This window comes from Malaya genurostris, chromosome 2 (assembly GCF_030247185.1).
Source record: "Malaya genurostris strain Urasoe2022 chromosome 2, Malgen_1.1, whole genome shotgun sequence".
NCBI lineage: Eukaryota > Metazoa > Arthropoda > Insecta > Diptera > Culicidae > Malaya > Malaya genurostris.
The window spans coordinates 48399539-48415070 of record NC_080571.1 but is presented as its reverse complement, the minus strand read 5'-3'; the positions used below and the strand labels follow the sequence as shown (position 1 = coordinate 48415070).

The following is a 15532-nucleotide window of genomic DNA, read 5'->3' as shown; positions in this document are numbered from 1 at the left end:
CGTAATGCCTGAGTGATTAGAAATGATCGATGCAAATCGAACGATAACTTTTCACCTAGCGGTACTCTGAGGTCCCACCAGTCAACGAAAAGCTGAAGTTAATGTTATAGTGTAGACAATCCTCCTCAGTTCGAAGCACCACGGACATTCTCCAGTCGTCCACATAAATTAATTTGAAACCATCTCGCAGAACAAAAAAAATTTTTCGAAATAATCTGAAAAGCAAGTGTCCCAAGTTACTGCCTTGTGGAACACCTGAATTGTTCGACACATGCGATGATGGGCTATTGTCCAGTGCCATTTGCAAAATTCTGCTAGAATGGTACGAGCTTAAAGGGCGGTAGTGTCTAACACTTTGGCAAAACATTTATTTTTTCTTTGTATTTTCTCAAAGCAAAACATTTCGAGAATGTTTTGCCAAATTTTAAACCTATCAGTACAAAACCAGCTATGGAAGTTATGGGCCTTGATTTTTTCTTATCTCATACTGCGAAGAGACAAGAGCTCGGCGCACAGGCCCACAAGTTTTGTTTCGATTGACTTGAAAATTAAACAAAACATTTTTCAAATACAGTACAAAAAAGATTTTTCAAATACATCACAAAAACGCTTCTTAATCCACCTAGTGGTGTGATAATGCCTTTCTCTTTGTTCGGAGCAGTCTCATGAATTTTTTATCATTTTATGAAATAATTTCTGACACTAATTTTGGCTCATTTTTGACACCAAATAATTCAGATTGTGATAGGGGCTGGGGTCCACTAGGAGATTGATAGTACCTATTAGCTCTCTCCGGACTGTACCAGCCTAGATGCCGTGTGGAATCCGGCGGAAAAAAATGAACCAAGAATAGATCCACTGGGTTCCTGCTTCCATGTCGTAAAAGGCGACAATTGCAGGAGTTTCTTTTTCCTTCCAGTTATCAGATATTTTCAATGTTTTACTTCTGATTACTCTATTTTACTAAATCATCTCTTCATTCAACCTATCAATTTCCGTCTAGCTTCGTAGAAAAGTTTTATTAGGAATGATTTCTTCTTCCATGTTATTGATTGTCTTTCAGGATTATAAAATGAATGATAAAAATCAACCATTGCGCAAATCCGTTTATATTACAAAGTTAATAACAGAGATGACATGTATCGGTATATTGAATACATAGTAAAAAACACTTGATATTAATATTTCAAACAGTAAATTAATATTTTTCTCGGTAGCCGGCTGCCCAGATAAACTAATATAACCAATTAATAATTTTAATAAATAATTGAAATAATAAAGCGGAAATAATAAAGAATCAAGACGCGTGTGAAATCTGTTGACCTTTGTTTGGTGATTTAAAATGATTTTATAATAACTGTTTAGAATATTTCAATGCAATGAATCAACTTTTTTGTCTAAATCCTATTCGCTCGTTTATTTTGTATCACGTAGTTTTATTTATAAAAACGTGCTTAATCCACCTAGCAGTGAGATGATACCTTTTTTTTATCAATCGGAATGTGTTTTTTTTTTGCATGACTAAAAAAAACGCGAAAGGTAGATGCATAAACGAGTGACTGCATACTCGACAGCCGGCTGTCCGGAGTTTTGTCAATTTCGGAGATTGACTGTTTCGTGCATTATATTGCCAGTACAAAGTAACACATAAAACGATAATACTTTAAAACATTCTTGGTAGCCGGCTACCCAGAGCAATAAACACATGATAACATTATTAAAACATTTACTAACAAAGTATCCTCTCCTGTGATGCATGTGGGAATGCAGAGGATTCCTCGGTTCTTAGTAGCAACATGCATCGAACTAACAATCCTTTCCCTCCCAAGTAGATCTGCATTCGGACGTGGCCGGCGTCGGTATTGATCAGCATGCATGCATCAATATAGTTTGCACAGTGTGAAACAATGTGTTATTCCCAAACATGTTACTTCAAAAAATCATTTTGCAATCTCAATTGGTCCAGATCAATAACGGAGTAGCAACACACGGGCGGTCTCTAATGCTAATGCTAATGCTAATGCTAAAATAATTCAGATTGTGATTCACAAAAGCATGCTTCAGTGTTTATGTCACATACTCGATATCGTTTTTCCAATCAAGCGCTTGGCATTTACGTTGCCTATTTATATAAGAAGAGTGATGCTAATCTAAGAAAAACCCTTCTTAGTCCACTTAGTGGAATTTTCATAGATCTTGAAAAATCACCATAGGGGGGAGGCTTAGAATTGCATGAAACGTCGCGATTTAGTGTCATCCCGAAAATTTTTTTTTTTTTGAAAAATCGACTTTTTGGGAATATCAAAGTTTTTCTAAGTCCCAGAAAATTGATTTTTCCAAAAAAATATTGTTTTTAAATGACACTAAATATCGACGTTTCGTGCAGTTTTGAGACTTTTGGCATCAAAAAAGTTTTCGATTTTGTAAATTTCATGTACTCTGGTGCTTTTTCAAGATCGAAAATTTTCAAACTTTAACCGCCGGGCAGCACCCCTTACGCATGTCCGATTTAGCTCAAATTTTGCATGAGGGCTTTTTTCGAGGTGCTTAAACTTTTGAGCACTAGAACTTTACGAAAATAGAGGTGATCCGAAAATTTTGGCACCCTTGTATATAAGAGCAGTAAAAATCAACGCGTTTTGTCAGTTACGTCACTTTTACCATCATATCTCCGGAACCAAAAGTCACAGCCATTTGATCTTCGAACTTGATCAATGGCCCGACAGCAGCTTTCGAACGAGCCTAAGTTTGTTAAAATCGGAAAATTGAGCGGTAAAAATATCTTCGAAAAGTGCACACACATACACACACATACACACAAAGGCAAAAAGACATTGAGAAAAGACAGAACAAAAAAGACACTACACAAAAGCAGTACAACAAAAGTACGAAAAAGACTGAGAGAAAAACACAGTATAAAAAAGACAGTACAGAAAAGGTAGTACAAAAAAGAAAGTACGGAAAAGACAATACAAAAACGACAGTACAAAAAAGACAGTATAAAAAAGGGCAGTACAAAAAAGACAGTATAAACCAGACAGAACGAAAAGGACGGTACAAAAATGGTAGTACAAAAAGAAAGTACGAAAAAGACTGACGAAAAAGACAGTACGGAAAAGACAGTACAAAAAATACTGTATAAAAAAGACTACAAAAAAAGACGGTATAAAAAAGGCAGTACAAAAAATACTGTATAAAAATACTGTATAAAAAAGAGGGTATAAAAAAGGCAGTAAAAAATACTGAATAAAAAAGACTGTAGAAAAAAGATTGAACGAAAAATACAGTACAAAAAAGACAGTATAAAAAAAGGGAAGTACAAAAAAGACAGTATAAAAAAGACAGAACGAAAAGGACAGTACAAAAAAGGTAGTACAAAAAGAAAGTACGAAAAAGACTGAACGAAAAAGACAGTACGAAAAAGACAATACAAAAGATACAGTACAAAAAAGACAGTACAAAAAATACTGTATCAAAAAGACTGTACAAAAAAGACTGAACTAAAAAAACAGTACAAAAAAAACAGTATAAAAAGGGCATTACATAAAAGACAGTATAAAAAAGACAGTATAAAGAAGACCAAACGAAAATGACAGTACAAAAAAACAGTATAAAAAAGGGCATTACATAAAAGACAGTATAAAAAAGACAGTATAAAGAAGACCAAACGAAAATGACAGTACAAAAAAAGAAGTACAAAAAAGAAAGCACTAAAAAAAAAGTACAAAAAAGACAGTACAAAAAAGACAGAACGAAACAGACAGTATCAAAAAGGGCAGTACAAAAATGACAGTATAAAAGAGACAGTACAAATAAAACAGTACAAAAAAGAGAGAACGAAAAGGACAGTACAAAAAAGGTAGCATAAAAAAGAAAGTACGAAAAAGACAGATCGAAAAGGACAGTACAAAAAAACAGTACAAAAAAGAGAGAACGAAAAAGACAGTACAAAAAAGACAGTGTAAAAAATGACAATACAAACAAGACAGTATAACAAAAACGGTACAAAAAAACAAAAAAGACAGTACAAAACAGACAGAACGAAAAAAGACAGTACAAAAAGACAGTACAAAAAACAGTACAAAGAATGCAGAACGAAAAAGACAGCACAAAAAAGACAGTACAAATGAGACAGTACAAAAAAGACAGTAAAAACAGAACCGCACAAAAAAGACAGAACGAAAAAAATAGTACAAAAAGACAGTACAAAAGAGACAATATAAAAAAGACAGTACAAAAAAGACAGTATAAAAAAATAGTACCAAAAACAGTAAAAAAAAGACCGAACGAAAAGGACAGTACAAAAAAGGCAGCACAGAAAAGAGAGTACGAAAAAGTACAAAAAAGACACTACAAATAAGACAGTACAAAAAAGGACAGAACGAAACAGACAGTACGAAAAAGACAATACAAAAAAGGTAGTAAATAAAAGAAAGTACGAGAAAGTCAGAACGAAAGAGACAGAACGAAAAAGACAGTACATAAAAGACAGCATAAAAAGGACATTACAAAATAGACCGTTTAAAAAAGACAGTACATAAAACACAGAACGAAAAGATCAGTACAAAAAAGGTAGTAAAAAAAAGTATGAAAAAGACAGAACGAATAAAACAGTACAAAAAAAAAGTACAAAAAAGGCAGAACGAAAAAGACAGTATAAAAAGGGTGGTACAAAAAAGACAGTACAAAAGAGACAGCATAAAAAAGACAGTACACAAAAGACAATACAAAAGAGGGGCAGTACAAAAAAGACAGTATAAAAAAAAACAGTATAAAAATGACAGTGCAAAAAAAGTTCATGAGCAACGGTAAAATGATATTCACTTATATACTGATATGATAAGCACTTCACAAACTAGTTACTTCTAATTTTACAAAGGTTTTGATTTGTAACAAAGAATGAAAAATTTCGCATTTTGATTATAAATTGAATGACTAAATTGACCGTCTTAAACAACATGCACAAATATGTCTCACTGATATTAGTCAATTATATATAATCATGGTTTATAACCATCCATAGTTAGCGTCTGTTTTACCAACGAGCAAAACATGCCGTAAGCCCACTGCACTCGACCACTGATTTCTATGTGTCGGTTTTACGCGATACGCTTTGTGCGACGGTTCATTCAATTAATGCGGTTGCAACTTTGCACGACCTATTTTGGCACTGAATTTCACTTCGTTCATATCAAACATTTTGGAAAACTTCAATTTTGAATTAGTTGTGGTTATCTCATACTATTGAAAAATTTTGTCAAAACTTGCTGACCATATTTCTGATAATATGGAGAAAAAATTAGGTTGCTGCGTTAAATACAACAAAAGATATTCACGATTAAGTTCTACCCATTGTTGTACAGGGTAAATTTTGAGTCTTTCTATCTATTTGATTTGATAACTGAATTGAATGATTCTATGCTAGTCAAAAGAGAAATCGAACAAGAGATGTTCGTACTTTTTGAGTATGATTCTACAAAAAATGGGTCGAGAATTATTATTTTATATGACTAGTTTTATTTGTTGGGTGTTGTAATTAATCTTGTTCACTATTTTCAATTTAAAAATATTAATATTGCGATATTTATGAGCACTAACAAGAAACTAATTCAATTATTTGACGCAATCTAAGGCAATCGCTACGACTAACAACTAGCGGTAATGGTGTTGAAAATAAATAATCTCCACAAGTTCGATGCTAACCAACGATCCCTCATTTTTCATCCATTTAAGATCGTCCCGTTCGGAGAAGAACCTCTCGTCACCCCGCTCGATGGAACGTGAAATGAGTGAACAGCGCTCACCGCATCGCCGTTACGGCAGCGCACAGAATGGCCACGACCACGATCTGGACGATGACGACATCTATGGGACAATAGTGCCACCACGTCGGCAGCACGCAAACAACATGCGCCAGGCAAATAGTTTTGGCAACATTGCGGAAAGCAACAGCGGCACGCTGGAATACGCTTATCGCTCGCGGACTCGAATGTCGGATGGCAACACCAATCAAAGCGATTCGCAGAAGATCAAGCGAACCAAATCGTTCTGGAAGTTTTCGAAATCGCAGGACCACATTCTGGAGGGAATGGCTATGTGGAAGCACAACGATATCATTCCGACGGGTCGGGAGAAGCGTGAAATGGAGAAAAAGGAAGCGACGCTAAAGAGAAACATGCGCAAGAAGGAACAATTGGAGAAACAGAAACAGAAGGAAATGATCGCCGCTAAAGAGGTGGAAGAAGCTAGAAAGAAAGAAATGGCGAGAAGCGTCGAAAGCAGCACGTTGTTGAGAAATCGTGAGCGTGAACGTGAACGTGAGCGCGATCGAGAACGAGAACAGGATCGGGATCGAGATCGGGAAAGAGATCGAGAAAGAGAACAACGTGACCGAATGAGGGAACAGAGACCACACAGTATAGCAGTGATGCCAGAGCAGGAAAAATTTCCGATCACCAAATCGGATATCGACAAAAGAATTTCGAAACTGGACGAAATGAATCAACAACAACAACAACAGCAGCAGCACCAGCAATCAAAGAAGTCAAATCAGATGGCCAGATCGGACCGTCAAGACAGGCAGGATCGTCAAGAACGGCAGGATCGGCAGGATCGTCAAGATCGGCAGGATCGCCAAGAACGACAAGATCGTCAAGACCGACAGGATCGTCAAGATCGACAGGAAAGAGACCGCCGCCATGAAGAATCGGACCGCAAATCATCGAAGCAAAATAAGAATGACTCCAACAACAATCGCAATGCTTACAACGAAAGAATGGAACAGGACGATCAGATCTACGGCGATTCCATGCAGATGATGCCGAAGAGTAAGGAAAAATACAGACCATCCGAGCGGGAAACAAGCAAAAATCGAAACAATAACGCATTGAACAAGTACTATCAGGACCAGCACTTCGATGATTTTGCCATCATCCCCGGGGATACCATCATGATTCAGGACACCAGTTTCTACGATGACGATGGGATGATGGACGACATGATGCTGATGAAGACGGTTCGCCGAAAGGAAATTCTCAAGCAGTACTACTCGAGCGGTACGGACACCGAGCGGAACTCGTCCAGTTCGGATCCGTACGACTGTATTGTGGTTGATGATCATCTGGTGTCCGCTGCCGACATGATGATGAGAAAGAACCGTGGCGAGAAGATGCGCGATGCCCGAAAGGCCAACGGCGAAGGAAACCGAATGGACCAGAAGAAACCGGAAGAGAAGATGGCGTTTTCGACGTTTCGCAGTACCGCCGTCGACGAGGACGAAGCCATTATGATGATCGAGGACGAAATGATCGAAGAACCGAGGGAACGTCGTTCGAAGCTGTCCAAGGCCAACAGTGCCGGCCCAATCATGGACTCAATGAAGTACGAATCGGAGCAGGAATCACGCATCAGTGCGAAAGTAACCAGCAATGGAAACCAGAAACGAAAGTCCACCAAATCGACGGCTTCCGATGGAAAGGCCTACGGTCCGTGGTACGATCTGTGGGGAACGGATTCTACGATGCAGAGTCAAAAGTAGGTTAGGTTAGGTGAAGTCTAGTTTATCGTAGAACACAAAAAAAAAACAAACAGCTCTATTTTAATATGACGATAAGGAAATAGCTTTTAATTTATACGAAACATTCTGTTAAATTGTAGATCTGATATCCACTTTTAACCCACAAAAGCCAAATTCGTAGCCAACTCATACTGAAATAATTCTGACCGAGGTTAGTCAACCTTTATCGCTAGCGTAAAGATTGAGATTAAACCCACCACCAACGTATGTAAAATATCCAGGAATTTAATTTCTTCAAACACTTTTCAAAGTCGCAAATGCGAACTATCGTACAAAGAAGTAACAGCTCAATTCCCATCCAGTCAAACAATTCTAAGCAGACATTCAGAAAAGTGACTACGAAACACACTCAATTTCAATTTACACCCATTTTGTTTAGTATTATCTTTTAGCATTTTTGTTATTCAACGTTGAGTTTAGTAAGGTTTTTTTAATTGATTGTTTTACCCGCTAATCCGATCGGGAGATCGCCATCGATCGGTTTAGGGAAAAAAAAGGACGAGCGTGAAATTTTGGTGCTCATGTCATGTTGAATCCATGCAAACATGAATCGTCTACAGCCGGAAGGCAACATAAATTTACTTTGGTTGAGGTTATTTTTTTTTTTGCTATTATAAAGTCGAACATACAACAAAAAATCCCTAGTGTTTACATTATGTCATAACCCTTACTCAGTTAGTCAGTATTTTTAGAACACTTGCGAACGGGTTGCTCCCCAAAAAAAGACAGTTTATGCTAGTTTTTACCAGTACCATTTAGCAAAGGACAACTTAAGTTTAAGAGAGTATTATACATATATTTTGTTCTTAGATTAAATATATCATGAATCGTTATTTCTTACGAAGTGCCAATCGACGAGAAAGAGAGAAGTTTGATCGACGAAGGAATGCAAGATTGTGAAAGCGCCTCTCGGTAGGCAACCAGGCGTGCACACCACTGCTCGATCAATGATCGAATGAAGCAAGAATGGGTGAAAGATTTCAATGCAGCTGTTCGGATCGAGCCAGGCGCGCCTTGTTTTCATTCTTTGTTATAGCTTGCTAGGATGTAAGAAAATATGTAGTACTTAGTTTGTTTAGGTTATGAGGCAAAATGTACATTCGTTTATGTTTTTTTACATTTAAGTTTTAGTTTTTTATTAATGCAGTTCGATTCCAGCGTAATTTATGTCATGATTGTAATGAATATCAATTTGTAATTAACATTTTCTGGAAATAAAATTATTTTACTCATATGTTGACAGTTGATAAATTATCTAGCTTTCGGTTAAATTCTCACGTAAACTCTTACACAGACAAATGTAAGGGCATATTCAGTAGTGTTTTAGTTCTAGATTCCTAATTTATGCCAGTTACAAAATTTAAGTCTGGATTTTATAACAAGAAAAATTGGCAGCTCCAGCAGTGTTTTACTCGTGTTTCAAATATACAAAAATTAGAACGGCATCGTAGACCAGTTTTAAATTTGACAGAAGAACTGGTCGAATAAATAAAACTAGAACGGCTTGCTGGGGATACGTTTGTTTCAGTTTCTGTCCTATTATAGATCTTCCATATAGAACTTCTAGCTGCTGAATTTGCTCTAAGGTCTAGTAACGATGCAATGCCATATATTATTTTAGAATTTCGTGCTAATTTCAACCGGTTTATCGTCATCATTCACAAGATAATTAGAGAGTCAATTACGAAACCATTTCATCAATTGCCGATTAAAGTTTTTTGAGTTTCCAAAATTGTATTGACACATAGTTGCAAAACAAGCGTATCCGGCATCCACGAAGTGCCGCACGATGTCTGTTTTCGACGCGACGGGGTGCTGTTCTTCGAACCTGCACCAGGGATGCCAGGTCATTTTTTCAAAAATCAGTGATCAAACCCAAAACCTGTCTGTGAAAATCTGTGACCGTTTTCCGTACCACAATAGCAGTTCAAAATCAATTTGGTGAGCGAAAAAAAAGGTCTCACTACCCATTTTCCGTACCATTTTAACAGATAGAATTCAATTTAGTGAGCAAAAAAAAAAGGTCTCACGCTCTGTACTGTTTGGTGCTAAACTGTGCTCGATTTTCAAAATCTGTGAAAATCTGTGATTTATTCAAGAATCTGTGAAAATCTGTGATCATTTTTAAAATCTGTGCAAAAATTCAAAATCTGTGAACCTGACAGCCCTGACCTGCACACTGCTGAACGGAGTGTTTCACTGTTTTTGCTAGAGCTGTCAAATTTTGTCTGCTGACCAGAGATGCCATTTATACAGATTTATCTGTATTTTACAGATTTTTACATACGCATACAGAATACAGATTTGATACAGATTTTCTGAATTTACTACAGATTTCCCAAGAAGCAAAAAAAAGTTTTTCGTATGAGCAATCTATTAAAGCTTGCTTCATTTAGAATTGCAACAAACTTTTTCTCATATTGTGACGCTCCTGGTGGACGGATTTGAAAGTTCTTGGCGCCCACGTGTTGGGAATTTTATCAGCTTCACGTATGATTTGCTGACCAAGTTCGACGGGTATCTTCTGATGGACGATGAAACCTATGTCAAAGCTGACTTCGGGTAAATCCCAGGTCAAAAATTTTACTTGGCAACGGTTCGAGGGGATGTTCCAGCCACATTTAGATTTGTTTTTGCTGACGAATTTGCAAAAAAAAATATGATTTGGCAGGGCATTTGCAGCTGTGGCAAAAAAACGAAAGTTTTCGTTACAAATAAGACAATGACATCGGAACTATACCAAAAAGAGTGTCTCCAAAAACGAATTTGGCCGTTCATTCGATCCCACGAGACCATCCCGTAATGTTTTGGCCAGATTTGGCAAGCTGTCATTACAGCAAAGTCGTTCAGGAATGGTATGCAGAGAAAGTGGTTCAGTTTGTTCCGAAAACCCTTAGCCCATCCAACTGCCCCCAGTTTCGCCCTATTGAGAAATACTGGGCAATCATGAAGAGGAAACTCAAGGCAAAGGGAAACATCTTTTAACATCATATTATTGTTAAAATTTAATTTTATTTGTGAATACAGATAAATACAGATTTTATATACAGAGTAATACAGATTTCTTATGAAAAAATCTGGAATCTCTGCTGCTGACTCATAGGTTACTATTGTTGATGCTGCATGGGTAGTTTCGTCAGTGCGGGTGAAGGTAAACCCATGAAAAGTCGACAAGTCTTGTCCATTTTTTAAATTGCAAACGTTATACTATGTTCACACCTGCAGAAAATAATATGTTTTAGCGACAGTAATATGAAGTTAAAACCGTACTGTTCACAGCAGGATTGTGTTATACGCATGACATATTACTTGTTACTGAGTTTGTGTAGAAGCGAACTGCAAAAATGCCTACGTCACAGGTAGAAAAGAAAAAAAGTACGTTGACAACATGCTGAAAGTAAGATATGAACCAGGTACTTCTAGCTATGAATGATGTTGACGTTTCACGCTAATTGCCAACGTTTTGAAGGCCATTTAAGAGAAATAAATAGTTTTGCGCAGAAAATGACCAAAAAAAGTCATTTCTTAATACAAACAACAAAACTGGTTGTATCAGTTTCCAGTTTTGTTTTATCATGGTCCAATCGAAGAAATGGCTACTTTGATGGAAAACTGCTGTTGTTGAACAGCTTGTCAATTGACATAGGTAGTCGAAAAGTGACGGCAAATGCTAGCAGGATTTTTTCACTTCTGAACTTCAGTTTTTATTTATTTATTTACATGTAATCAACAGACAATGTGTAGTCCCAATGATTAAAAACTATTCCTATTTCTAAATATGTTTAAAAAATTCGTTTGAATTCTGCTACGCGTAATGTGAAAATCGAATCCGGCAGATACTCGATTGAAAGTTCGTTGAAGACCAATTATAGCACCGTTATATCCATAATTCGTACGGCTAAGAGGCAATCGAAGAAAGGCGTTATTCCGAAGAGCTCTACTGCGTACATTTAAAGAAATTTCGCTGAGGAATGCAGGGCAGTCTATTTTGTTGTTCAACATGTCGGCGATCAACATAGCACGGGACAAATCACATCGAATGCCAAGGGTGTCGGGTCCAATCAATAATCCACGGCATTCGTAGATAGGCAGCTCGTAAGGGTTATTCCAAGGTAGCTGTCGAAGAGCAAAACGGACGAATCTGCGCTGTATTGATTCTATTCGGTAGAAGCCGTTAAGGTAATATGGGTTCCATATCGTAGAGCAGTACTCGAGCGTTGTACGAATAAGTGAGCAATATAGAGACTTTAAACAGTAAATGTCTGTGAAATGTTTTGCTATTCTCATTACAAATTCTAAACTACGAGATGCCTTTGCTACAATAAAGTTGATATGCTGCTTGAAAGACAATTGCTCGTCTAGAATTACACCGAGATCTTTAACACACGTGGTTCTGTTGATCACTACTTCATCAAGGCAGAAGTTGTATCTTATAGGAACTTTTTTGCGTGTGAACGTAATGATTGAACATTTATCAATGTTCAAAGCCATTCGATTTACCTCACACCACTTTGAAAAAAATTCAAGTTGGTGTTAGAGGAAAACAGCATCCTCGTTTCTTCGAACTATTTGGAATAGCTTGAGATCATCAGCGAAAGATAAACGTGGACAATTTAGAGAAAGATTCACATCGTTAAAATACAGGAGGAAGATCAGGGGTCCGAGATGGCTGCCTCGCGGAATCCCAGAAGAAGTGATGAACTCTTTGGATACAGCGTCATTTATCTTGATTGCTAATCGGCGATTATTAAGGTATGAGGGAAACCAACGCAGCATGTTAGAACCAAATCCCAATCTGTCTAACTTAGCAACAGTAATGGCGTGGTTAATTTTGTCAAAGGCAGCGGAAAGGTCCGTGTAGATAACGTCAATTTGTAAACCGCAGGATGTATCATTCGTCACAAACGTCATGAAGGTCAAAAGATTGGTAGTCGTAGACCGTTTCGGCATAAACCCATGTTGTGATTCAAGTATCACCATTTGGAAAAGCTTTGGAATAGCACTGAGCGAGGTAATTCCACGGTAGTTGTCGATGTCTTTTTTCGATGGGTCGATGTCGATGGGTTGTGCTTGACTGATGATTATATCATGTTATTTCAGGGAAACATGTTTTAATGTGACGTTTCCGAATATGAAATAACTCAAAAGGAAAACATGTTATTTCGCTTAAAACATGAAATCAGATTTGAAAACTCGTATTAACTCTTATACTATGTTCACACCTGCCGAAAATAACATGTTTTAACGATAGTTATATAAAGTTTAAACCGCATTGTTCACACTAAGATTATGTTATACGCATGACATATTACTTGGTATTAAGTTCGTTTATAAACAAACTGCAAACATGCAAACGTCCCGGGTTGGTGGTTCAATGCATAGGACGCTGGTCTTACAAGCCAGTTGTCGCATGTTCGAACCCCGACCTGGAAGGATTCTTAGTGTCAGTAGGATCCATAGTACTAGCTATGCAATGATTCTGTACACTAAGAATCGGCTGCGAAGTCTGTTGAAACAGAAAGGCCAAATTCCAAAAAAGGAATGTAATGCCAGAACTTTTGCAAAAAATGCCTACGTCGCAGGTAGGAAAGAAAAAAGTATTTTGACAACATCCGAAAAATAAGAAATAAGCCAGGCACTTCTCCTAGCTATGAAGGATATTATCGTTTCACGCTTGTTGACAACGTTTCGAATATTTTTGAGCAGCAAATGATCAAAAAAGTCATCTTTTAATTCAAAAACAAAAGTGGTTGTACCAGTCTGCGTTGCCAGGTCGTTTTTCCAAAAATCTGTATTCGGCACAAAAATCTATCTGTACCATATCGGTATCAGAGTCTCTTCTACATAAGTAGTAGAAAATGTCACCAAGAGGTGAGCAAAAAAAAAAAGATCCCACGACAACCTTTTCTCATGTCTATTCAAGATAAAAACCAAAATCGGTAATTATCTGTATAATTCGTGAGTTATCGATATTTCGGGAGTACATATCTGTATTGCGGTATAGATGGCAAAAATCTGTATAAATACCGAGAAATCGGTATACCTGGCAACGTTGGTACCAGTTTCCAGTTTTGTTTTATTATGATTACATGGCTACTTTGATGGAAAACTGCTGTTGTAGAACAGCTTGTCAATTGACATAGTCGTAATGTGTCGGAAAATGCTAGCAGGGTTGTGCTTTACTGACAATTAAATCATGTTATTTCGGGAAAACATGTTTTAATGTGACGTTTCTGAATATGAAATAACGCAAAAGTCCCAAGTAGCAAATGTAACTTATTGAAATTTCAAGAGGGTCTACAATTGTTTTAGTATTGTTTTTTATGTTAGATAGGCTCAGAAAGATTTTCAAATATATTAAAATCGGTTGTGCAACTTATCACAGCAAAAATTTTCACATCGTCATGTAAAAACGAAGTAACTAAAACAATTGTTCAACTTATCAAAAATTTTCCAAATGACTGTCATAATTGTATCCGACTCAATATATGCCGAAATGGCAAAACTGACAAGCCGAATTGTAAACCTCGCAGTAAAAACTATTTTGCTGCCAAGTCCGCATAGTCTTGATTGCCTCATGAAATATTAGGTCAGGGTGTGCAGATTTCTTCATTTTTAGAAACACAATTCGAAACTTGCAAATAACTTGTACCAGATTTATCTGCTTGAAATGAACGCAAAACTTGCTGACATGAGAATATTATCATAAAAGTTCCAGAAATACAGCATTACATATGCAATGAAAATAAAAAACAATGAGATAATTTGTATCCAGTTTTTATCTCGCGAAAAAAATGAACAGACCTGACATCACTTTTCGAAGATATTGAAAGAAAAGTTAAGTTCATCATAGTTACTCTCCTAGTTCTATATTACCGCTTGTGCAACTTGTTTTTGCAACTAAAGCACACCTACAGTGCGTATCACAAAAGTCGGGTTCACAAAGATGAATGATTAAACTGTATTGTTGTTTAAGTCAACTAGTTTGTTAAAAATGAAAACAAAAATTTCTCTTTTCAATATTTACAAGTTTATATATTCTTTCATTTAGGTGAAATAAATCATTATGTTGGGTGAACCATTTTCTTTTCAACACACTGTTATCCTCAATGCCCTATTGAAAAATATTGAAGAAAAATCCATTTCAAGATTTTTCAGATTAATTGAAACATCAATATGATTAAAATCGTCTGAAAAGGTGTATGAATGTTTGATAGCTTTCTTATACCTTATGATCAAAAAAGAACCGGAATTTTTATTTTAAAATTCCCGCGCTTGTCCACTCGGTAAACTTTTATTCTCTCAACGTTGGAAACACTTTTATACACATTCTGTCAAATTTTGACGCATATCGTACGATTAGTTTTTGTTTGGCGTCTATACAAAGAAGTTGAAAAATTTTCGTGTGGCGATTTTTATAATGGATGAAAATTTAGAACAACGTGCGTGCATCAAATTTTGTGTTGCAAATGGATTTAAGTGTTCCGAAACGTTGAAAATGTTGGAAAAGGTCTTTGATGAATCGTGTCTAGGAGAAACACAGGCATACGAGTGGTATAAATGCTTCAAAGGTGGTCGTGCAAGCTTGGATCATGATGAGATCCCTGGCCGCCCAACAACATCTGTTACTGAAGAAAACATTAAATCGGCGAAGCAAATCGTGTTGCAAAATCGTTCTGTACCGATGAATATGAATATGACGTCGAAACCGCACAACAATCGACCGAATGGCGCTTCGAAGGCGAGCCGTTGTTCTAAATTTTCATCCATTATAAAAATCGCCACACGAAAAATTTTCTACTTCTTTGAATAGACGCCAAACAAAAACTAATCGTACGATATGCGTCAAAATTTGACAGAATGTGTATAAAAGTGTTGCCAACGTTGAGAGAATAAAAGTTTACCGGTTGGACAAGAGCGGGAATTTTAAAATGAAAATTCCGGTTCTTTTTTTGA

The 15532-nt window shown here is 36.7% G+C and overlaps 1 protein-coding gene across 5 annotated transcripts in view; it reads left to right on the top strand.

Annotated features, from left to right (window-relative positions):
• LOC131429962 (zinc finger CCCH domain-containing protein 13) overlaps window positions 1-8810 on the top strand; it is a 370899-nt gene extending 362089 nt beyond the window's left edge. For all 5 annotated transcript variants that reach the window (XM_058594511.1, XM_058594506.1, XM_058594507.1 and 2 more), the window contains one exon: window positions 5734-8810. In XM_058594511.1, the coding sequence (XP_058450494.1) occupies window positions 5734-7537 (1804 nt within the window). In that variant the 3' untranslated portion in view covers window positions 7538-8810. The remainder of the gene's footprint in view (window positions 1-5733) is intronic.
• The last annotated feature ends 6722 nt before the right edge of the window (window positions 8811-15532 follow it).